Consider the following 25,630-nt stretch of genomic DNA (forward strand, 5'->3'; position numbering starts at 1 on the left):
CTAAGTGATGTGCTTTCAGGTTTTAATTTGAGTGTAGTTACAAATGACATTGTTTGATGGAGATACCTTGAGCTTCAAAACATCTACATCATGGGGGGCTATAACTAGGCAACATAAAACAATTGTGTATACAGACATGAACAAGAATACAAGCAGTATGTCATCCCCAATTTCCATATATTCAGGACATCTATGGATTCCAAAACAGCAACAAGTCAGCTGCACATCAGGAATACAACACCATTTTCTGGAGATGCTGAGTCACTAAATGCAATAAAAGGGATGATGTGATATGTTTGACAAATGTACACTTTTACTTGGATGACTCAGCCAGCCCTGCACTTGTTTCAAACCAATGAAGCAATAGCTGGATAAATTCCAAACTGAACTGAAGAAAACATTTGGTGACAAACAGCAGCAAGTCCATTTTACAGAAGAACAATTGAAGAACAGGGGCTAACATCATGGGGAAATGATACAGTCTTCCATACAGAATACCTTGGTCCTATGTCACATTGTGAATGTGAATATGACAGAAACTGACAAAATCTCACACTTGATTAAAGAGATTGCAGAAGACATGTGCTGAGCTCTTCTTGTAAAGGATGTCACAATAACCAAGGAATTCATCAAATGATCCCAGCACATAAAGAAAATGCTACAGAAGAAGAGCTAGGTGAAAGCAGTATGACCAGCTTCGAACTGTAACCCCTCTGATAGCAATGGAAGACCACCACTATCTTGCCTTCTCATATACAACATAGTCAGATGAAAGATAAAACATTTTATGGCAACCAGAACTGTTGGACCAAGTAAGGAAGAGAGAGTAACCATGAATGTCAACCCCACACATCAGGAGGTAATAGAAAATGTTGAAGAAGTGTTGTGTCAACCCTATAACCAGTCTCTGCAACCAGTTGAATGCTGCAGCAAGAATGAACTCGATCAACTTGGACTTATGCCATAACTGTCATTCAACAACCCATAATCTTACCTGTGCCAGTACAGTCAACTCCTCTGCCAAGCATAGTGACTCACAGAAACAGGTGTTTTGAGGACAGAGCACAACATTCAGGTGTGTTTCCACTGTAGATACCCTGAACATGTTGTTCAGCACTCCTGAGAAAGGCATTGACTTTATGATGACTGCCTCTCTACCAGACATCAATCTTCACAACAGTTCCTTTCATGCCAGTTAACTGCACACAATTACAGACGACAAGATCACTTCCTACCATGGCATAGCCATTCGCAGTTACTGTACAGAAGTACCAACCACTTTTCTAGCAACAGAATTCAAGAAAACTCAGAGAGGTGACCATCTATGGTGGTGAGGCTGCTACAGATGAAAATCCTTCATGAAAGACAGTCACTAAGATGTCAGGAAACCTTATTGATATCGCTGTTGACTAGCTTCCTGGTCGCTAGTTGACTCTCTCAGTGCTTCCTTTCCTGTAACGTCGAACACTTATTGCTGACAGTGTTCTGTAATATGAAAGAAATTGTGCTGAAAGTTGCAAATGGGAAATACATCCATCTGAAAGGAACACATATTGCAAGAATAACTAGCAATAACAGAACACAGCCCTAGGAATTTGTTGTTTTAGCAGAACATTGTCATAGTGTTATGACTGTATGGGACTTCTTGTAGACACCAAAACCAGAAACAGACTGTGGAAGGTCAGAGTACCAGACTGATGAAGCTATTTCAACAAGCACACACAACAAAGATTACTCTGGGTAGTTGTTTGCCATTGAAGATGTTACTTTCCTGCAGTTGTCATTGAGAAGAGTTTGAGTTGTCAATCAATGTGCTGAGCTGAGCTGTGAAGCTTTTGTCAGTTGCAAAAAGTTATCCAGGCTTACAAAAGAAGTTTACATGTCAAAAATGATCATAAGCATTGAAGGTGTTCAAGGAGAACTTTTGATCATTAATTGTAATGAGCAGCCACAACACATCCATAAAAATATGTGCTTAGGGACAACCAAACCAGGCCAGGAATGGCAGCTTAGTGCCATTGATGAATAATCATGCTCCACTACCAATACAGACAACACAGCTGTCTATCGAACTGTCAAGCTACCCATAGGATCTGATCCAACTGAGGAACAACATCTGTGAGTGTTAGCTGTTCTGTGTCAATTTTCTGATGCCTTCAGATCTGAAGTTGAGAAAAAATAGCCAAGGGGCCCATGGTAAAACCCCACATCAACTTTGGTGAAAGCATTTGTAAAGGGTGTCACAAGCTGAACAACAGATAATCTGTGAGGAAATGAAAAAGGTGCTGTGAGGTGACATCGCTGAATCTTCAGAGAGTTATTGGTTCTCTCCTGTAGTCTTTGTGAAGAAGAATGGCATTTCAGCATTGGCTGTTGATGGCTAAACTAAATCATGAAAAATTGTTTCTATCCATTGCCATGCACTGATGACACTCTAGACTATTTGAAAGGAGCAAAGCATTTTTCAACCCAGATACACTACTGGAAAATCAAAGCTGACAAGGCTGACTGGGAAAAGACTACCTCCATAACTCCTTATGGCCTCTATTCATTCAAAGTTATGCTGTTTGGACTGTGTAACGCTCCAGCCATCTTCAAACTTCTTTGGGCAACCTTCTTCCACACCTTATATGGACACTGTGTCATTCCTGTCTGGATGAGATTGACATATTTTTAAAAACATTGGAAGAAATGCATTCAGACAGCAGGCCTCTGCTCGAATCTAAAGAAGTCCTTGTTCACTGCCCAACAAATAAAAATCTTGGGGAATCTTGTGAATTCTAAAGGTGTTTGTTCTGATCCAGAGGAAATGAGATCATTCACAAATTTTCTGACTCTTTGGCATACATGCGATTTGAGGAGCTTTGTCAGAAAATGCTCACACTAGTAGTGATACATAAAGGACTTCTGTACCAAGGCACATCCCCTGCAAGAACTATTGCATCTTTTCTTGTCCTTATGAAGGTACTAACACCTTCTCCAATCCTAGCATTGTATGGCAAGAATTCTGATACAGAACATGACTCCAGTACTAGTGGTTACAGTATAGGTGCAGTTCTAGTGCAAATTCAGAAAGGTGCTGAAAAGGTGATAGCTTACAGTTCTAGAGTTCTCACTAAATTTCAGCTGAACTACTATACAAATGACAAAGAAAGCCTTGCAGTTCTTCAAGTCATCAACAAGTTCTGACTGTATTTATCTGGCAAACCATTCACCACTGTGATGGACCTCCGTTCTCTATGCTGGTTGACTAGCCTGAAGGATCCACTGTGTTCACTGAGGTTTCATGAGTATGACATCACTGTCATACACAAAAGCAGACATAAACACACAAGAGGACAAACACCTTTCCAAGGAATCATTTGGCAGATTACAGCAGCATTAGAAGTTGAAAGTAGTATTTTTCAGTTATGGTTTTATCTATTTTACGATAATCAATCAACAAAATTCCTTCTGCATCCCGAAACACCAACACTGTGGTCCTTCCCACTAATTGTATCATCCTTTCTTCCTTTGGAGCTAAAGAACCAGCTTCTATCCACTGCATAGATTGCTGTTTGGATTTGAGCAGGTATTGGTGAATCCATGTTTCATGCACTGTCTTGTTTTAATGCAAAATGTCACTTCTACTTTTCTTAGAATGCACTAAGCACTTTTCAGAAAGTGATCCGCAATGAGTGCATGTGGCACCCATCTTGGGCAAAGGTTTCTCATGATCAATTCTTTGCGCATTATATGACCAACATGTTCCTTCAGTATCACTAGAGCATTAGCAATTTCACACACTCTTATACACCCATCTTCCAAAATCATGTAATACACTTTTCAATGATTTCCAATGTGTGTGTACTTTTTGGATGTCCTTCATGTAAGTTGCATTACAATCTCAGGGCAAGATCAAGAACTTTTGAGACAGCCCTCTTAACCTCTTTTATAGCTGAAGAGGAAAAAAAAAGTTCATTTATTTACTGACATATGTTAAATTTTGTGTGCTTTATGTAAGAGTAAGTGTGACTGTGTGTGTGTGTGTGTGTGTGTGTGTGTGTGTGTGTGTGTGTGTGTGTGTGTGCGTGTGTGCGTGTGCGTGTGCATGTGGGAGTGTGTGTGTGTGTGTGTGTGTGTGTGTGTGTGTGTGTGTGTGTGTGTGTGTGTGTGTGTGTGTGTGTGACATCCACCCATACTACTTTCTGTCCTGGATGGACGAATGTTTCCCTGTGTAAGTAATGTGGGTGATGCACTACTTCTCACTCTGAACATGACTTACACTTCATCATTGGGCCTAAAATGTGGTTTCTATAACACTCTCAAACCCCCACCCTCTCCTCCAGTGTGTTTACTGCACATGCATTGCCACCTGGGTATTCACTTCCTGTATTTAGTGAACACCTAGCCAATCCCTGCAATTCTTTACCCAACAACAGAGACCAGGAAATTTGCATCTGATACAATTACAGAATAATTATGTGAGCTGACAATTTTGGATGTATGGCACTCTGTAGCATCCATGTACTTCATAAACAACAATTTAGAAAGCAATACACATAAACTATTACCAATTCTGTATTATTCAACCAGTGTTCATGCCTCTAATTACATCCAAATTGGCATCATGTATACTGCCTAGGAACTGACAGCTGTTTTTGAAACTGTAATTGGTCCATTGTCTGAGTTTATAGTTTAAGCCCTTGACTTGGTTCCAAATGAGAGGACTTGAATCAGTTTTGAGAATTTGTTGTAAATGATGAGTTGTGTTCCCAAAATCAGTGGTCAGTTCTCACATTCAACTTCCATCTAAAGATTTTCAGCCCCATTTTTGTCCACTGTTCATACTTGTATAAGAATGTATCAACCAGATCAGGCACATTTGAAGGTGCAGGGGCTTCCAGGATCCCAGTAAAAGCCAGAGGTAACTGCCATAAAAGACTTCAGCCCTGGTACAAAATATGAAATCAAGAAAAGAAAAACAAGTACTGATGTAGTTTAGTCAGTGTTTGACATTCATTAAATTTTCCAACTTTCCACAAGAACAAAAATTCAAGATAGTGGCTGAGCACTGACATTAAGCACAGCTGTGCAGCTTACAGGCAGATGACCAAAATACTGTAGTATATGTGTCCTGTCCTGTATTATTATTATTATTATTATTATTATTATTATCAAGCTGATGAATTTAGCAGCCAAAGAAACTTCTGATGCTGCTCACTCTATATAGAATGTAATGTATGACTTGTCATCTACAAATGAAACAACACATTTCATTTCATTATTTCCATTTATAATTATCAGTTAAATGTTGTGGGGAAGCTCAAATGGAATACAAATACATTTAGATAAAAGGAGACCACTCACCAAAAAGCAGAAGCATTTAGTTCTCAGTAGGCACACACAAAAAGTAGGAAACATGCTACCTTTTTCAGGCTAGAGTAAAATACATGCAGAAAAAACAGATGCATATGCACACCTATACCTCTACATGGGGCCAACTGCACAAACTATGCCATTGCTGCATTTTGGCATGTGGATTAGGTTTTGGAGAGGGTTGTGTAGGATGTGGTGGGTAATTGGAGAGAGAAGTGATAGACAAAGAGAGGGATTAAGGGAGGGTGGCTAGTAGCTTGGAGGGAGGTGGCCAGCCAGATTGCCAGATAGGAACACGGGAGGGAAGGGTGGCAAATGCAAGGGCTAGGGATGTGATGCATGGTTGCCAGGGCTGGTAGGGGGTGGTGCGCACTGAAGATGATGTGGAGACATGAATTTGGAGGGTGTGACAGGATGGAGGAAGGGGAAACTGTTGGGTGGAGGATGTGATGACAGTAGGTTACAGGAGATAGAGCCCTGGACATCCTCTGCTGCCATAATTATACTGGCCTCAATCTCCAGTAGCCTACTGTCCCTACAAACTTCACCCAGCAGCTCTCCTTTCCTCTGTCCTGCCACCCTGCCAAATTTACGTCCCCACATCACCTTCAGCATGCATTGCACTACATAGGCTCCAGCAACCATGCATCCTACACCTAACCCATGTACTTGCCATCCCTCCCTCCTACAGACCTAACTGGCAAACTGGCTTCTCCCTTCTAGCCACTAGTCATTCATCCCAGTCCCTCTTCCTGTCCCCCATCTCTTTCTCCCTCTACTCACCCCATCCAGCACAGCCCCCACCACAACGTCGTCCACCTGCCGAAATGCAGCATTGGCACTGTTCATCCAGCCAGCACCATGTATGGACAGTCATATATGTAATGTGTATGTGTGTTTGTGTGTGTGTGTGTGTGTGTGTGTGTGTGTGTGTGTGTGTGTGTGTGTGTAGATTTCCCTAAAAGATATCAAGTTTCTTCCTTTTTGTGCGTGCCTATCGAATAATTATTGGTTACTAGCTTTCCCCCTTCCTTGAGCCTATGAAATTGCCTTTAAGAAATAATTTTTTTTCTTTTAGGTCCACCTGTACAATCAAAATGCAATGAGTACAATTGCCAACACAGCACTGTCTGTGCAACTGAATCATATAGATCCAGGAAGCAGAGCAACTATTGAACTTGGCAAACCTCAGCCTACTGTATGGAAACTGCCTTTCCGTCTGGCTGATCTCAATTTCTTTGATACATCATTCATGTGTGATCCAGCTGCCCCAATGAGGTATGTAAATTATCAGTAGTTAGATACAGGAGTTGCTGTAGTCTTTGTTTGTGGTACAAAATCAGTTAATGATTTAAGTGTGACAACCACTACTAACTTCGAAATTTGCGTAACATGTGGTATAATGAGGGCTTGGTAAAAAGTAATGCATCCAAATTTTTTATGTGTATTTCAGAATAACACACTTCAAATCCCTGTTGAGACATCTCATTTAAGCTTCAGACATATTTTTCAAAATAACTCAACTGAATACTAGGATGCTTGTGTTTAAAGAGACCATGGCTCATGGTCTGTCTCATCCATTTCCATTTCACTTTATGCTCCTTCTTTAATAACAATGTTGGTTTTGTGTGTTTTAAGCCCTAAACTTTCTTCTTTGAATATGTGACATAATGGAGGAAGGGGAACTGTTAGGTGGAGGATATGAGGACAGTGAGTCATAGGAGATTGAGTCTTGGACATCCTTTGATGCCATAATTGTCCTAGCCCCAGTCTCCAGTAATCCACTACCTCCACACTCTCCTCCCAACAGTTTCCCCTTCCTCTGCCCTGTTACCACTTCCAATTTATGTTTCCTTGTCACCTTCAGTATGTGCTTCACTCCATTGGCTTCGGCAACTGTGCGTCATATGCCTAGCCCATGTACCTGCCACCCCTCTGTCCAGCATTTCTAGCCAGCAAAGTGACTATCTCCCTCCCAGTGGCTAGCCACTGACCTCCAGTCCCTCTCTCTCCCACCTCTCTGTCCCTCTATCCACCCCACCCACCACAAACCCCACCACAACCTAGCCCACCTGGCAAAATCAGCACTGTCGGGTATCATGTAGGCTTTTTAAATAAAACAAGTCATATTAACATTCTACATCTTCATGCTTTGTGTCTTCACATCTGCAGCCATCTGCCACTAGCAGGCTCCAAACGGCAATCTGTAACATGGTGGTGTATAACATAGTTATGTTGGTGCATGAGAAACAGAGGGCTGTAATATAGTTTCAAATTCAAAGCATTCATCCTCACATCGAGTCAGCATTACAGTGTCAGACCACACATGACTGCTGTGAAATCTGCAGCAATCCAACATTGTGGGTTCACTGTCATCAATTATCTTCCGTACAGTCTCAACTTAGTCTCATCCAATTTTCATCTGTTTCCAAAACTTAAAGAACACCTCTGATGACTTCACTTGGATAGAGATGAAGTGTTGCAGACAGAGGTGAGGCTTGTGGCTCTGTCAACAAAGTCAAACATTCTACAGTGACAGTATCAACAAACTGGTCTCTCAGAGGCTGAAATGTGTTGAGAAATAAATATGTAGACATGAAGATTAAAGATGTGGAATGCTAATAATGTTCATTTTATTTAAAAAGCTTAAGACTCTTCATATAAAAAAAATTCAGAGGCATTATGTTTCAGTATGCCCTCACAATACTATTGAATTTTCTTCAGTGACAAATCAATTAAGTTGAAACACTTTTTCTACAAAAAAAATTAAATTGTTCCAAGGACATGTAAGATCCAAGCTGCTAAATAATTATACTTAATGACCAAGTTATGCATATTCTTTTCTTTTGTACTCACATTTCTAGCACAAGAAATTTTTATTAACATTGTCAGTGTACATGGAATGCACACTCAGCTATCAAAATCAATTTTCTATGAGTATAATTTAAAAACCTCAATTAGTAAATAATGTCTACCATTTCTTTAATACGTTTGCCCTCATTCACTTTGCTGCATGGACTTTTCAGATATATGTGTATATATGTGTGGGAAAGGGTGAAGAGGGAGGGTGTTCTTCAGCTGTACAAACATGATTTCTTTGGCTGAAGAAAGCAACCAGAAAAATTACATGCATTGCATGCATAGAATAATATTAACCACGTGTCAAATAACTACATACATTAACAACATCTTCCCTTTATATCAAATTACATCTTCTTACCATTAAAACGTAAGTAGAGCATTTATTTGAAAGACAAACTGTTGGTGACAGTAAATTATAAATAAAAACAATCTTTTCAAAGAAGGAAGATTAAGCCTTAAAACACTCAACACCAACATTGTTATTAAAGAAGGAGTACAAAGTGAACTGGAGTTGGAAAAGACAGGACTTCATCCATGGTCTCTCTAAAATCAAGCATCACAACATTCAGCTGATGTTATTTAGAAAAACTGTCTAAAATTTAAATTAAGATGTCTCAACAGCGATTTGAAATGTTTCTTACCAAATACAAATCCAATTGCTTAATTGCTGTGCTACTTCACTAGGTAATTGTATGAAGATATATGACTGATTAAGTGTATGTATGGCAAATGCAAAGTGTATGTATAGCAAATCTGGAATAACAATTTGATAAGGAACTCAACTAACAAAATGAGAAACAAGTGGAGAGCTATAAGGAAGGAAACTCGTATAGAAAAAAAAAGAATGTTCCATTAACACAAGAAGGCTCAAAAGTCACGGACCCAAAATCTGCCATGATAAAAGTCAATGACTATTTCAGTTCACTAGCTGAAGACCTCATTCTAGTAAATTCTAAAGGACCAGTCCCAAGTTTCTCCACCAAATCAGTGATTGTGGATGACTCTATGTATGCTTATGAAACAAATCCCAATGATATTACAAGTGAAATTAAATCATTAAGCAATAAAATGTCAAGTGGCCTTGTTGAAGTACCTGATTTCATATTGAAAGCATGTGCTCATCACATAGCAAAACTGTTGGCACAAATTTTCAAACTCTCTCTACAAACTGGTGTCTTTCCAGATGTTCTCAAAATAGCAAAAGTTTCACTGCTGCTAAAAAAGGGTTCTTCTGATCAAATATTGAACTTCCAATCTGTATCACAGCTAAATTCCTTCTCAAAAATTCTAGAAAAACTCTTTTATGACAGTATTTTAAGTTTCATAAATAACTATTCACCTCTTACTGTACAACAACATGGCCTTAGAAAGTCTAAATCTAGACAGACAGCAATTTTTTAATTCTTAGACTGTGCTTCAAAATCCCTTAACCAACATAAATTAGCTGCAGTTGTCAAAAGCCTTCAATGCCGTAAATCATAACAGTCTGCTTTGAAAATTAGAAAGATGAGGAATAAGAGGTGTAGCACATAGCTGGTTGTGTTCATGCCTAAAAAATTGCAGGCAGAAGGTGTTACTTCAGTACAAATTCAACACTAAGAACAACACAAGAAACAATTCCTTCCTTTCTAGTGAATTACCAATAAAATATGGTGTACTGCACTGCTCAATCTTAGGTCCACTGCTCTTCTTGATCTATGTGGATGATTTTGTTGAATATCTAGTCCCCAAAAAACTACCTTATTTGCCAATGACACCAGCATATTGCTTACTGGAGCTAGCCCAGAAGCCTTGCAGTCAACAGCAGGAAGTTCTATGAAAAGACTTCCTGAGTGGTTCACAAGAAAGAAACTCATTTTAAATATTGAAAAACTGTGTGTCTTAAGTTTATTTCCTCCATTGAAGCAAATATCTACTCAAGCATGATTAAAAAATTAGCCCCTATAAAATGTAAGTGTCACAAAATTTTTGGGTTTTTGGGTTCAGAAAGACTTAAACTGGGACACACACATAAATAACTTGTCTAGGAAACTCTCGCCTGTGTGCTATGGTTCAAGAACATTAAAGTCTACAACAAGCAAAACAACAGTACTGCAGGGATATTATGCACATTTCCACTCACTCCTTCGATACAGGGGCATTTTCCAGGGACACTCACCACACAACTTAAAGGTTATAGAATACAAAAAAAGAGTTCTAAAAATAATTTGTGACCTTAAAAAAATGAAGCCCTCTAAATCTCATTTTACTGAGCTTGTTAATCCAAACGTTCCAAGCTTGATCATTTATGATACTATCTTGTTCACTAGAGACTATCTCTTGAAAACAGGCAAACTACTACAAAACAAAAATGTGCACAATTACTGTACCAGAGAGAAATCAAATATTTGCCAGAAATATCACAGAACTACAGTGAATCAAGGAGCTTAATTAACATTGGTATCATATTACACAATAACATACCAGAGGAAACAAAAATTGCTACATACCCAAAATTTGAAATTGAACTAAAGGCACTTCTATCAAAGCCTGTTTCTATTCCATAAAAGAATTTCTGAACATGCAACAAAAAAGTTACTTAAAAATTAAATTATAAGAATATGTACCTAATTTTAATTTGCTAAGATGTTCAACTTCAACTTTTCTTTGACCTGTCCATTATCAATTGTACAATTTGTGCTCCACGATATAAGAGGGCCAGTCAAAAATCAGTGAATCCAATCAATAAAAATACCAAAGCATTGAGGAACAAGAAAAGGTGTTTGAAGTTCTCACAGACAGTAGACACTATGATAATATCAAAGTAGGCAATTCAGTTGAGTCCGGATCCGCACGAGCGCTACAGTCGCAGGTTCGAATCCTGCCTCGGGTATGGATGTGTATGATGTCCTTAGGTTAGTTAGGGTTAAGTAGTTCTAAGTTCTAGGGGAGTGATGACCACAGCAGTTAAGTCCCATAGTGCTCAGAGCCATTTGAACCAATTCAGTTGAAGAGGAATGGACCTTTCTAAAACAGAACAAGATGGTCAGAAAAACATATGCACAAGTAAGACAACTGCAAAGAAACCTTGGCTAACAGAGGAAACACTTCAACTGACTGGTGAAAGATGGGAGTACAAACATGTTCAGGAAAAGACAGAATACAGAAATACTAAACAAATACTAAACATTTAGAAATGAAAACAGTAGAAAGTGCAGCAAAGATAGAGTGAAATGACTGTAGGAAGAAATGTGAAGAAATCAAAAGAAATGATTGTCAGTAGGACAGATTCATAATATGAAAAAATCAAAGAAACCTTTCATGAAATTAAAACCAAAGGTGTTAACATTCAGAGGGCAGATGGAATTTCACAGTTGAATGCAAAGGAGCAAATGGATGCATGGAAAGAATGTACTGAAGTCCTCTACAAGGGGGAGGAGCAGCCTGCTGATCTGGTAGAAGAAGAAATTGTACTTGATTTGAGGACATAGGGGATCCAGTATTACAGTCAGAGTTTGAAAGAGCTTTGGAAGACTAGCAGTCAAATAAGCAGAATTCATAGGTCACATCCCTTTGAAATTTCTACAATCATTGGAGAAAGCTGTAACCACAGGACTATTGAAGTCAATATGTAGAATCTTTGAAACTGGAGACATACCATCAGATTTTCAGAAAAATATCATCCATATAGTCCAAAAGATAGCAAAGGCAGGTAAATGTGAGAACTAGAACACCATCAATTTAGCAGCTCATGTCTCCAAGGTGCTGACAAGAATGATACACACAAGAAAGAAAAAGAAAATTGATGGTTTGTTGGATGACTATCAGTTTGGCTTTAGGAAAGGTAAGGCACAAGGTAGTCAGTTCTGCTGCTGAACTTGATAATGTGAGCCAAACTTGCAAAAAATCAAGACACATTTGTAGGATTTGTCAACCTAGAAAAAGTGTTTGACAACATAAAATGGTGCAAGATGTTTGAAATTCTCAGAAAAATTGGTATAAGTTCTAGAGAGGTGAGTAATGTACAACAAGAGGAGGGAACAACAAGAAGGGAGATCAAGAACAAAGTGCTCAGATTAAAATGGGTGTAACACAGGGATACAGTCTTTCTCCCCAATTGTTTTATCTCTACATTAAAAAAGTAATGACAGAAATAAAAGAAAGATTCAGGAGTGGGATTAAAATTCAAAGTAAAAGGGTATCAATGAAGATTTACTGATGACATTGCTTTCTCAATGGAAGTAAGGAAAAGTTACAGGAACTGAATGGAATAAAATGTCTAATGGGGACAGAATGTGTATCAAGAATAAATCAAAAAGAGATGAAATTAATGTAAAGTATCAGAAATGAGATTAGCAAACTTAATATCAAAATTGCAGACCACCAGGTAACAGTAGATGAAAGTGAAGCATTTTTTCTATCTTGGAAGTAAAATTTCACATGATGATTGAAGCAACCAATCTATCCTTTTCTTAATATTGTTGATATGCCAACTCAGAAAACCCATTCTTTTATATGTGTTCTTGTTTCTTGAAATTTCTAATACAAATTTTAGTTTGAAACTGATACAAATTTTTATGGTTATTGATTAAGAACAAATAAAATGTTCTATTTCATATTAACAGTCATAAACAAAAATTCTGTACTCAAACAATTTATGTATGCATTGTCATGGCTGGCAGAAGTTTATAAATATGTCATAACATTCTGAAAAACAAAGATGATGTGACTTACCATACGAAAGCGCTGGCAGATCGATAGAAACACAAACAGACACATACATACACACAAAATTCATGCTTTTGCAACAAACTGTTGCCTCATCAGGAAAGAGGGAAGGAGAGGGAAAGACGAAAGGAAGTGGGTTTTAAGGGAGAGGGTAAGGAGTCATTCCAATCCCGGGAGCGGAAAGACTTACCTTAGGGGGAAAAAAGGACGGGTTACACTCACACACACACATATCCATCCACACATATACAGACACAGACGCGTGGACTGTTTCCCTCTATTATATTCATAACATTCTTAGACATACAGAGTGATAGGAATATTCCTTTGGAATGAAAAGAAATTGCAGGTAGATTCAAGTACTATTCAAAGAACATTATAAAGGTTATTTGGATTGATCTCTAATTATGAACAGAACAGTTAAACTGATTTGGCCCTTGGGTTACAATTCACATAAATTAACATCAGCCATGGCAAAAATCACATTAAAGAAACAAGCTTCCTTTGCTGATAAAAATACAAGTTGTAATAACTGCAAAGCAGGCTAACCATATTTCCTTCTGCTTTGTTCTTTCATTAGAATAAATAGAAACTAATACACAATATGTATAATATATAATATACTACATCATGCAATTTATTGCATAAATTTTGCAGTATCATTGGTCAATTATGCTCACTGATGATTAATAAGATTGATTTTCCTTCCCAGAGAAGATCTGTTTGATGATGACCAGGAATCATGGGATGAACCCCTCCGAAGAGATTTTCTGATGTATGGCAAAAAGCATGTCAGAGGTATGATTTAAAAAAGCCATGATAAAGAATTACAGAATTGTATAAGTTATTTGAAATAACACAGCTCCCTACATTCTTTTATTTTTCAAGTTTAATGCACTTGCGATTTCTATTTCTTACAAGAACAGTAAATATATTCCAACGTCACAAATCACAATATAATCATAATGAGGTATCACTAACAAACATCATTCAATTTTTTAAAACTTGTTTATTTATCATGTTTGTGGAATCACATTAGCCAAAGTTATGCAGTCATAGAACAAGCCAGAACATAGATCACAGAGTGCTGATTACAAAATTTATAAACAAAAGCATCAAACAATTAACAAACATAAAAAAGTATGAGAGAACATATTAATAAGTAACAAATTACAGAAAAAGTTCCCAACTACTCTGAGGAAAACTTGTACACAATAGGAGTAGTCTATCACATGGAAATCTGTCAGCTTGGATTTGAATACTTGGGGTTTATCTCTCAGTTTTTTCAGTTCTGTTGGAAACCTACTGAAAATGAAACATGCTGAATAGTGCATATCTTTCTGCACAGTGTTTCAGAAAGTGTTGTCTCAGTGTATATCATTTTATCATTTTTAATATTACAGTTTCTTCTGAATGAGTCACTATTGCCAGCAACTAATCCCACGAGAAACAGATGTACAGAGATGACTCAGTTGGAATTCAAAGACATACAAACAATAATCCATATGAAGTTTGACACTGTAGATCAGTCTGACCTTGGTCAGTGAACAGATCTGCCAAAAATATAACACCTTATGAGATATTAATAATATTATGAAAAGGATAGACTGCTGTTCACCATAAAGATGACTCACTGAGTTGTAGACAAGTACAATGAAAAGACCATTACACAGTGAGCTTTCAGCCAAAACCTTTCTCAGAAATAAACAAACACATTGACACAAGGAAGCACACATCATGTACAAATGACCGCTACCTCTGGCCGCTGTGGCCGTAGTGGCTGGAGACAGTGGTTATCTGTGCATGAGGTGTGCCTGCTTGTGTTGTGTGTGTATGTGTGTGTGTGTGTGTGTGTGTGTGTGTGTGTGTGTGTGTGTATTACAGACAGTTTCTGTGTTAAGCCTGTCTGTCACTTAACATGTCATCTTCACAGTGACTAGCAATCTATTCTTTTCATAATGTTGTTGATATTCCAATACAGTCACTGTAAAGAAACTTCTAATGAAACAGAGGTTACTGCATAATAGGTGTAAAACAAATCATAGGGCTATAGATTGTGAGACTCTGAATAATGAAATGGATTTGGCTGTCAAGTGAGCAATGCATGAAGCCTTGAATGACTATTATAGTAGAATACTGTCAAATGATCTTTCACAGCATCCATAGAAATTCTGTTTGTATGTAAAGGCTGCTAATAGCACCAAAGTTAACGTCCAATACCTAGCAAATGACACAGGAACTAAAAGAGAAGGCAGCAAAGCAAAAACTGAAATGCGTGACTCCATTTTAAAATGTTCCTCTACAAAGGAAAACCCTGGAGAATTACTGCACTTTAATGAGTGAAATAAGTATCAGTGTTAGTGATGTTGAGAAACAGCTGAAATCATCAAATCTGAACAAAGCTCCAGGGCCCAATGGAATCCGTATCAGATTCTTTACTGAATTTGCAGCTGAGTTAGACCCTCTTATAATAAGCTATTGTAGATCCCTTTAACAAAAATCTGTGCCCAGTTCTTAGAAAAAATCATGGGCCATGCCTGTCTATGAGAAGATAGTAGAAGTGATTCACAAAACTACTGTCCAATGTCCTTGACTTTGATTTGTTGTTTAATCTTAGAACATATTCTGACCTCTAACAGAATGACCTCCTCCATGCCAACCAGCATGGATTCTGAAAACATCAGTCATGTAGAACCCATCTCACACTTTACTCACATGACATACTGAAAGCTTTGGATCAAGGCAGTCAGGTAGATGCAGTATTTCTTGATTTCCAGAAAGCACTTGACTCAGTACCACGCCTCATACAAATACCTGGGTGTAAAGTTTGTAGGGATATTAAAGGGAACCATCACATAGGCTGAGTCATGGGTAAAGCAGGTGGTAGACTTCAGTTTATTAGTAGAATACAGGGAAAGTGCAATCAGTCTACAAAGGAGATTGCTTACAAATCACTCATATGACTAATTCTAGAATACTGCTCAAGCATATGAGACCCATACCAAATAGGACTCACAGGGGATATTGAATGTACACAGAGAAGGGTAGCACACATGGTCGCAGGTTGCTTTGATCCATGGGAGAGTGTCACAGACATACTGAAGAAACTGAACTTGCTGATTCTTGAAGACAGACATAAAATATCCTGAAAAAAATCTACTAATAAAGTTTCAATAAACTGCTTTAAATGATGACTCTAGGAATGTACTACAAACTCCTGTGCATTGATCACATGAGGACTGTGAGTATAAGATTAGAATAACTATAGCACACACGGAGGCATTCAAACAATCATTCTAACCATGCTCCACACTTAAATGGAATGGGAAGAAGCTGTAATAACTAGTACAATGGAATGTACCCTCTGCCATGCACTTCATGGAGGTTTGTGGAGGATAGATGTTGACATAGATGTAGATGTAACATAACAGAGTGAAAGTAAAAAAGTAAACATGCCATGATACTTAACTGTCAGAAATCATCTTGTAATGAAGACAGCTGCATTCAGTTTCTATACAAAATATTGAATGTGATACTTGCAAGAGAGCCTACTATATATCCGCAGCACTAATAATTTAAAATAATCAACTCCAGTGGCTGTTGACCACCTTGGGTCAGTAAAATATTGCTTGTACAAGAGTTCAGTGCCACTGTGTTCTGTTACAGTTAAGCATTAATCTGATCTTTAAAAGCCATGGGATGATGTAACTAATTACCTTACTAGCTATGACTTTTATAAGAACTCCTATGTAATACGCAAAGAGAATATTTTATGAGTTATCTGTTATGTTTAATGACAGTTCTTTGATACATATCAAGAAAAGCTACAGACCCATAGCACAAGCCAGTGAAAACCCCCATTTTACATGACTCCAATTAGATTCAAATTCTCCCCAGTTTGTTGACACTGGAGGATAACATTCTGCCCTCTGCTTTTCCAGATTTGAAGTGAACTATTGTTGAGCTTTTCCCTTAATAACAAAATGTTCCAACTTATCCAAAATAATTTCATGGTCCACACAAGCAAATGCTTTTGTTGAAGTGAATACCTACTGTTCTCAATCATTTAGCTCTACAAGTGCCTCACACACGAAACAGTAAAGTGCATTTTCTTTATATTCTTCTTTCCTGAAACCGAAGTGCCAATATGACAGAAAATTATGTGTACTGAGATGTGTCATTACTCTCCTATACATTGCTTTCCCAAAAACTTTTGAAAAACTGGTAGTAAAGAAAGTGGCCATTAACTATCTGTACTCTCTTTTACTATTTTTGTAAAGTAATTCCAATACCAAGTATTCCAATCTGTCAGGAAACTGACAACACCTGAAATACATGTTTCACAGGTGACTGAGTACAGATCTAATGTAGGGCACATTGATCTTCATAATTCTACTTGAAATTTAATTGTTCCCATGGGAGCCTCTTTAATGCCATAATGACTGATTCAGTTTCATCTTTGTTTGTTTCCTGTAGTTGCATGTGACTTGGTCTGCCTGGAGTCCTGCATACTTACCTCTGTTAAAATTTTTCACCTGCTTTATTTCTTTGTCGATAGCCCTCGGTTTCAACATACTGCAAGGCTATACTGGCTGAAAAATGGGGGGTGGAAGTTCAACACTGACTACTGTAAATAATGTAGCCAACAGTTGCCCAATTGTGTTTCACTGTTCTTTGCTTTCACTGTTCACAGCCCCCCAATATTGCACAGTTATATGGCCAATTCGCTATTGGTAAATGTTGATAAGCCTCATTAATAGGTTGCAGGCAACATTAGCATACTGCTACAATAGTTTGCTGTTGAATCTCTAAACCTAACCACACAGTTCACAGTTCTTACAGAATAATACAGTACATGTAACACTATTTTCCAAAGAAATTAAACAGACATTGTCATTAATTGTTCTAATAAATGGTCTATTGGTGTTACATTTATTCCACTGTTAAGTTGATGCATTGTTATAAATCTAACCAATACATATTTTACCTCTGAAACTCAGCCGTGAACTGACTGACTGTCTTGAGACCAAAAATCGATCCTTTATACGTATTCACAATAACAGGTACTGAAACTATACGTTGTTCAATGTTTAAGTTACAGAAATTACAATTAAAACATAAACCATTCAATTAACTGAATACATTGAAAAATTCCTTCTTTTTCACAGGACCTTGTACAACAAAGGTTATGCCAAATTATTTTTTAAATGATGAACTTATCAGATATAGCTATACAAATAGAGAAAAAGGCTTTGAAGTTACTGCTATAGTGACAAAGGATTTTAGAGTGTTTTGTGTGTACAGATCACCATCTTGCAATATTAACATCTTTCTGAAAAAAAATGCTAGCTTATTGAGAATGAATATAAAGAGAAACATTGACATGGGAAAAGACACAAAAATAAGACAGGATTTTGAAGAATTGTTAATACAGCATAACATGAAAGTAACAATAACTGCACCAACAAGAGTGACTTCACAAAGTGAGACAGTTATTGACAACATAATTACTAATATGTGTGACTATGAGTCACATGTAGTTCAGACAGAAATATCTGACTATCATGGACAACTAATCAGCTTTTGCAGAAGTAATGACACAGTATCAGAACCAAACTGAACAACCAAAGAAAATAGGATCATCAGTGAACAAAATATCAACATCTTTAGAATAATGTTAAGTAAGGAAACCTGGAATGAAACCCTACAGACCCAGAGTGTAAATGAAAAATATGATGCATTTATTTCAACAATTAAATAAAATTTTAATGTAGCATTTCCTAAAGTAAAGAGACAAGAAAGGCTTCGAGAGCAAACACAGTGGATTACCAGTGAAATACTAGAACAGTGAAGGAAGCTGCAGGATCTGAGATGGATGGGCGAAGCTGAAAACTATAAAATGTTAAAAAAGAAGTATAGAAAAACAATAAGAGAAGCAAAAGCAAGAGCAATTGACACCACCATAAAGAACTCAAAAAACAAGGCAAAGGCGGCTTGGAATGCAATTAATACTGAAAGAAAGGAAAAAGATGGGTCAAACAAAGAAGAAGGTATTAGGTCAATCAAAATAGATAACACAATGGTCACAGATGGTATGGAAATAGCAAACATACTGAATAATAACCATATCAGTGTAGTAGAAAACTTAAAATTGGAAAGAAATAGTCAAAAAAAAAAAAACAGAAGAGCATTAAGGTACCAAAAAGGTCATGCAGTACTATGTTCTTAAGACCAGTCACAGAAGATAAACTATGGAAAACTATACAGAATCTGAAGTCTGAGAAATTAGCTGGTGAAGATGAAATATCAAATCCTGTAATAAAGCTGGCAAATGAGCAGATAATAACCACTGCTGAACATAGCAAACCGTTCCTTCAGAGATGGAATTTTTCCAGAAAAACTGAAGATAACAAAGGTGGTGCCAGTGTACAAGAAAGGGGATAAGGATGACCCCAACAACTACAGACCAGTTTCACTTATATCAGGCTTCTCGAAAATCCTAGAAATGCTTATGTATACCAGATTAGTTAATTATTTGGACAAACATAACATTCTCATACCCTCGCAACATGGTTTCAGAAAAGGTAAATCTACAGAATCAACTATTGCCAGTCTAACAGAATACATTTTACAGTCCTTAAATGAAAAAAAGGTTGCCTCTGCAATGTTTCTGGATCTTTCAAAATCATTTGACACCATTGACCATGAAATGCTGATACAAAAATTAGGCAACTATGTCATTCGAGGGCAACCAAGTGAATGGATAAAATCATACTTGTGCAACTGCAAGCAGTATGTATCATTAGGAAACTCATACCAATGAGAAACCAAACCCATCAAATATGGAGTACTGCAGGGTTCAGTAATGGGACCATTTTTATTTAATGTGTTCGTTGATGATATAGGTGTTGAGGAGGAAGAAAAGAAAATATTGTATGCTGATGACATGACAATACTAAACAGTGACCAAAATACGGACATCTGCAAATGTCACAGCTCAATGGCTGTTGGAAAATGAACTGGTTATTAATCTAAAAAAAGACTATGTAAGCAGTGTTTAAAAATAAGGAGAAGTCTGTATACATGGATTTAGAGGTTGATAGAACAAGGCTGGAAGAAGTACAACCTGCTAGATTCTTAGGTATTCTTGTGGATAATGAACTGAAACAGAAAAAACGTATTAATAATGTCTGTAAGAAACTGAGCTTTGTGATATTCTTAATGCTGCAGCTATCACTGTATTCAGACAGTGGGGGATACTCAAACAAACAAGAGAGAAAATGAGTGTTCACATTACAAAAAAAAGCAATTAGGACCATTTTAAGAAGAAAGACCTCTGAAACATGCAGAAACTGTTTCAAGAAGTTAGGACCATTTTAAGAAGAAAGACCTCTGAAATGTGCAGAAACTGTTTTAAGAAGTTAGGTATCTTAACTTTTTCATTGTTATATACAAAACAATAATGTACATCACAAAAGGTAGTGAGGACTGGATTACAAATGTTAGTGTACACACCCACAATACAAGAAGGAAGAATGAAATACAGAACATACCTTACCAGCTGGCGATGCTAGAAAAAGGACCCCAGTACTCTGGTATCAGACTACTAAGAAGTATGCCTAAAAACCTGCAGAATAGTGTACTTGACAATGACTTTCCAAAGAAACTTAAAGACTATCTCATTGAAAAAGACTTTTACAGTGTTGCAGATTACTTATGCCATTAAATTTGTATATATTGTTATTTATTATCAATGATGTAAAAATGTAAGATAAAGGGGTAGAAAAATAAGTGATAATGAATGTTACTACTTTGACATGTCCTAGATTACATGTACATTTACTGTACACAGTGTAATCTTACATGATCAAATAAAATTCAATTCAATTCAAACAATAGTTTTGACAAACCTGTTAATTATTTTGGAATTAATTAAGGGTAATTATTTAGGAATTAATAGAGCCCAATAAATACTTTGGAAATCCTAGTAGTACTTCTTCCAAATTAGTACAGAATTTGTATTTCTTTATAAGTCAACAATAGAATCCAAGTGACAAAACAATAACCGATTTCACCCTGTAATGATATGTAGCAAAGGATATTAACTAGGAATGGTCAAAATAAATTAGGAAATTAATACCATACACAAAACTAAGCACAAAGCTAGACCTGGTGCTACATTCCTTAAGACTGAGGGCCAACATTTCTTTTTTAAGGATATGCAGGTTATACTCATTCATGTCAATAGTAATTGGAAAAAAAAACAAAAATAAAAGTAAAGAGATCCCAGCTTGCTTAATCATAACTTGTCAAATATGTATTGGCAGGAAGTTGTAATCTTACCCTCCCACATATCATCATTAAGTTTCTCTTAGTTTCTTCATTATTTTCAAAAGCTCCGAGAGGTGTTAAGATATACAAAACAACAACTTTTTACTTATCTTCATTTTCTCTTCTTGTTGGCTCCAAGTCTTGCATCTAGGGGTACATTCTTGCGGCTGAAATTTTGATTTAACGTTGTGGATTTCAGAAGACTAAATAACTGATGGAGAGTTGCCTGTATATTTCTTGAATTTTATTCATTGTCACGTTATTAAATATCACACCATTTTTACAATTTCCACTTAATATTCCAAATTACATTGTTAGTGCCTATCATATAAATACATCTGTCTTCATCAGAGGCATGGCCACCATTTCTACATTCTGCAATACTCACAATATTCCAAAGAGTTCACAAAGCAACAGAGTTTATTGTATTGTATTGTATTCTATATTTATTGGTCCTGTGAATCATACACTGTACAGGGGTACATAATGATATAGGACAAGTCAAATAATTTGCAATAAAGTTTAACAGAAAAACTGTTATATGGTATTTCAGTATATAGCATTATAACTCTAACATATGGGTATAACATTTCACAAATACACAAATAAATTTTACACACACACATTTCATACTTTCAGCCTTGATTATACAGACACACACATATATGTGATAGACCACATATAATACACAGATAAATCTACATGTACACATTTCTTATTTTGGCCTTAATTGTATAAACTATTTAAATTTTTCACATATTTACATTGTAGATAAAAATTCATCAACACTATAGTAGCAATTCTGTAGCAAGTAGTCACTCACTGCAGTTTGGAATTTATGCATGCCAGTTATTGCCTTAATTTTTTTAGGTAGTTTGTTATACAGTTTTTTTCCTGCTTACAAGGGTCCTTTTTGTTTTAGTGTTGTATGTGAAAACTGCATATGGAAATCTTGATTATTCCTTCTGTAGTATGAATGGATATTTTATGAATGGATATTTTGGTTTTTTGGAGAAATCTTACTATTTTCATCTACGATTTTCCTTATAAACATTATTGTTTCTGGGATATATAGTCATGGTAATGGAAGAATATGAAGCTTTTTAAATGGGGGGGGGGGGGGGGGGGGTTTGCATGAAGATCGAGATCCTGAGCCTTCTATGGCTCTTATAATTCTTTTGTTGTGCAATAAAACAGCTTTTTCTGGGTGGTGAATTTCCCCAGCAAATTAAACCATATCTTAGTAGTGATTCTGCTTGGGCATAGCACACATTTTTTATGGCTTGCATTGATGTGCATCCAGAAAGAATTTTTATACTATAACAAATGGTATTTAATTTACTACATAGGTGTTGTGTGTGTTTCTGCCATCTTAGGTCATCTTGGATCCAAATTCCCAAAAATTTGGTGCTATTTACAATTTCAAGTCTTTTGCCTAACAGTTCTATGGTTGCAGTTAAAGGCTGTTTATTCTACACTCTGTGTAGATGCATAGTGTTTGTTTTATGTGTGTTTATTATCAGGTTATTGTGAAACATTCTGATACATGTGAAGCGCTCTTTTTTATTTCATTTTAGAGCTCTTCTAGGGTCTTTCCTTTGATAAGTATATTTGTATCATCGACATATTTAATGTACTTATAGTTAGGGCTGGATTGTTCCAGGTTATTTACAAACAGCAAGAACAAGATTGGTCCCAGTACAGAACCCTGCAGCACACCATATTTAACGCACTGCTTTGCCTTCTTTGTACAAGACTTCAGCTATTTGGTGTCTGTTTTGTAGATATGACTTTATCCACTCATAGGCTGGGCCTCTGACACCAACATTTTCTAGCTTTCTAAGCAATAGACCATGGTTAATGATGCGAAATGCTTTTGAAAGATCTAGGAATATTGCTGCTATGTGTTCTTTTTTATCTAATGCATTTAAAGCTTCATTTAAGAAATCAATAATAGCTGTCTCAGTGGATTTACATTTTTGGAAACCATGCTGTGTAGCTGAGAAAAGTTCATTTTTTCAACGAAATCTACAAGTCTTTTATAAAAGATTTTTTTAATTATTTTAGAAAAAACAGATAGTAGAGAGACTGGCCTATAATTTGTTATATCTGTTTTCTCACCCTTTTTGTACAATGGATTCAATTTAGCTGTTTTTAACCTTTCTGGGAAGATTCCCTGAGAAAGTGAACTATTGCACATGTCTACCATGGGCCTAACTACTAAGGGTGCACATTTTTTACTTATATGGTCTGGTATGTTGTCAGTACCAGAGGAAAATTTTTATTTTAGCTCCCCTATTGTTTTTAGCATTTCCTGTTCATCTGTTGGGTATAGGAAGAGAGACTTGTTACTAGGGATAGTTTTAATCTGATTTGCAGTGACAGCATATTGAAAGTTTTACTTCACCAGAATCTCAGCTGCCTCAGAGAAATATGAGTTAAAATTATTTGCTATCTGCTGGGGATCAGATATTACAGAAGTGTTTTCGTTCTGTTTGATATTATGGTATTCTCTCCATTTTACTCCGTTTTCATGACTTACAATGTCCCATATGGCTTTCATTTTATTTTGTGTATTTGCTATGAAGGAACTATTTACATTCTTTTTGCTTCTTTTATAACTTAAGTTAAAATCTTTTTGTAATTCTTAAAATAGAAACCAAATTCTGGGGATGTGGTGTGTTGTCTAGATATTTTATGAAGTAATCTCTTTTTCTTCACAGATATTTGTATTCCTGTTGTGACCCATTTTATTTTCAGATCCTTTTTTGTGACTGTCTTTTTATGGAGCGGAAGGCAAAGTTCAAAATAGTAGCTAAAACTATTTAGCAATTTGTTGAACTTATCATTTGTACTTTTACATTCATAGATGTCTTCCCAACAAAAGGAGAATCTTTGCTAAAATATGTCATTATTTTGCAAATGAGCCCAGAAATAAATTTAATAATTATCATCAGATGGTGCAATTAATAATAGAAATTTTAAGTATACCAGAAATTTCATAATTTCAAATATTTCTAATGAAGAATAATTTTAACTGTAAGTACAGAGTACTAACAAACTGATTTCTTATTACATATTTTAGGCCAAAACATAACACAATGTATACAAAATCAAATGAAGTTCATTCAGTTAAACAGCTGAGATAATCTTCACCTATACAAGAATCAATAGTATAAATGGTATCAGTTATTTCTATAAAAAAAGGTAATGTCAGAGGAGGGTGGCCCATTACAAAGTGATTATTCAATATTTTGTAAGAGGAGCACTAACAGTTTCAGTCTCACACAAGGGAGGTGTAATGTGTTGAGCTCCCACTTTCTGTCCTGTTACCTCTTTCACCACACCATATAATTTTAGTGAAGTTCTGAGAGTTTTCTGTCCTCTTGCTGCAGTACATTGTTTTAGCCTTTCTGGTGACATTCCTCAGTGGTTTTGCATATTGTCTTTAGAAAAATTCTGTTACTGGGAAATGACTGTCCTTCATATTATGATATACCCCCCCCCCCCCCCCCCACACACACACACACACACAGTGTTCCCACCTAGCTATCAAGTTTGGTTGTTTATTAGTCCTGCATATGTGCCTGCATCTTTTTAACCAGAAAGAGTTATTAATATAAGTGATATAGTTTTAAAGAAATGCATTATATTTGCCATTCAAGTTATCCGTATTTTAGACTTCATGCAATTAGAAGACATGATTTCACCACTGACTGTAGAAAGTATTTATTTTCACAATTGAAATTTCAGCTTTAGGGCCATTATCAAATGGTGGGCTGCAAATGACTGTGCTTCAGCACCTGTCAAACTTCACAAATTCTCCAACATGTACATATGTCACTGTCACATCTGAACCTTATAACAATATTAATGTCCTTAACAGAAATACCAAAAAACCACTGTTGCTACACATTCAGCAGTTTGTTGGGATTATTGTTAAAAGGTCCAGGTATGATGAGGACAAGTCCACATGTTAGACAAATTACCAAAACCATTAGTGAACAATAAAGGTTGTTTACAAGGGATTCTGGCTAAAGTAATTGTTACAGATCACCTCTTGCCACCTAAGATGATTAAATTAAAGGATATTATGTGTTGCCAGTATACACTCTCTGTCTGTGCCTTTCTTTGAGTTCATTGTGTAAACACCAGAAACCAAATGAACAAGGAGAAAGGATCGAGAAAATGAGAGGATATGGAAGAACTAGAAATAAGCCTGGATGATCTGCAAAACAAAACAGAAAACCTCAAGAAACTGAAAAATAAGGAAATAAGATTTAAACCAAAAATGACACACAGTAAAAAGAATATTTATTGGTAAGGGAAGATGTAAAAGATCACAACAAATGAAAAGATATTGGCAATTTTG

The 25,630-nt window shown here is 36.4% G+C and overlaps 1 protein-coding gene across 2 annotated transcripts in view; it reads left to right on the top strand.

Moving 5' to 3' along the window:
• Positions 1-25,630, top strand: part of LOC124776478 (neither inactivation nor afterpotential protein C) — a 372,945-nt gene that overhangs the window by 313,022 nt on the left and 34,293 nt on the right. For both annotated transcript variants that reach the window (XM_047251492.1, XM_047251493.1), the window contains exons 23-24: positions 6,437-6,636; positions 13,640-13,725. In XM_047251492.1, coding sequence (XP_047107448.1) covers positions 6,437-6,636; positions 13,640-13,725 — 286 coding nt within the window. The remainder of the gene's footprint in view (positions 1-6,436; positions 6,637-13,639; positions 13,726-25,630) is intronic.

This window comes from Schistocerca piceifrons, chromosome 2 (assembly GCF_021461385.2).
Source record: "Schistocerca piceifrons isolate TAMUIC-IGC-003096 chromosome 2, iqSchPice1.1, whole genome shotgun sequence".
In the NCBI taxonomy this organism is placed as follows: Eukaryota; Metazoa; Arthropoda; class Insecta; order Orthoptera; family Acrididae; genus Schistocerca; species Schistocerca piceifrons.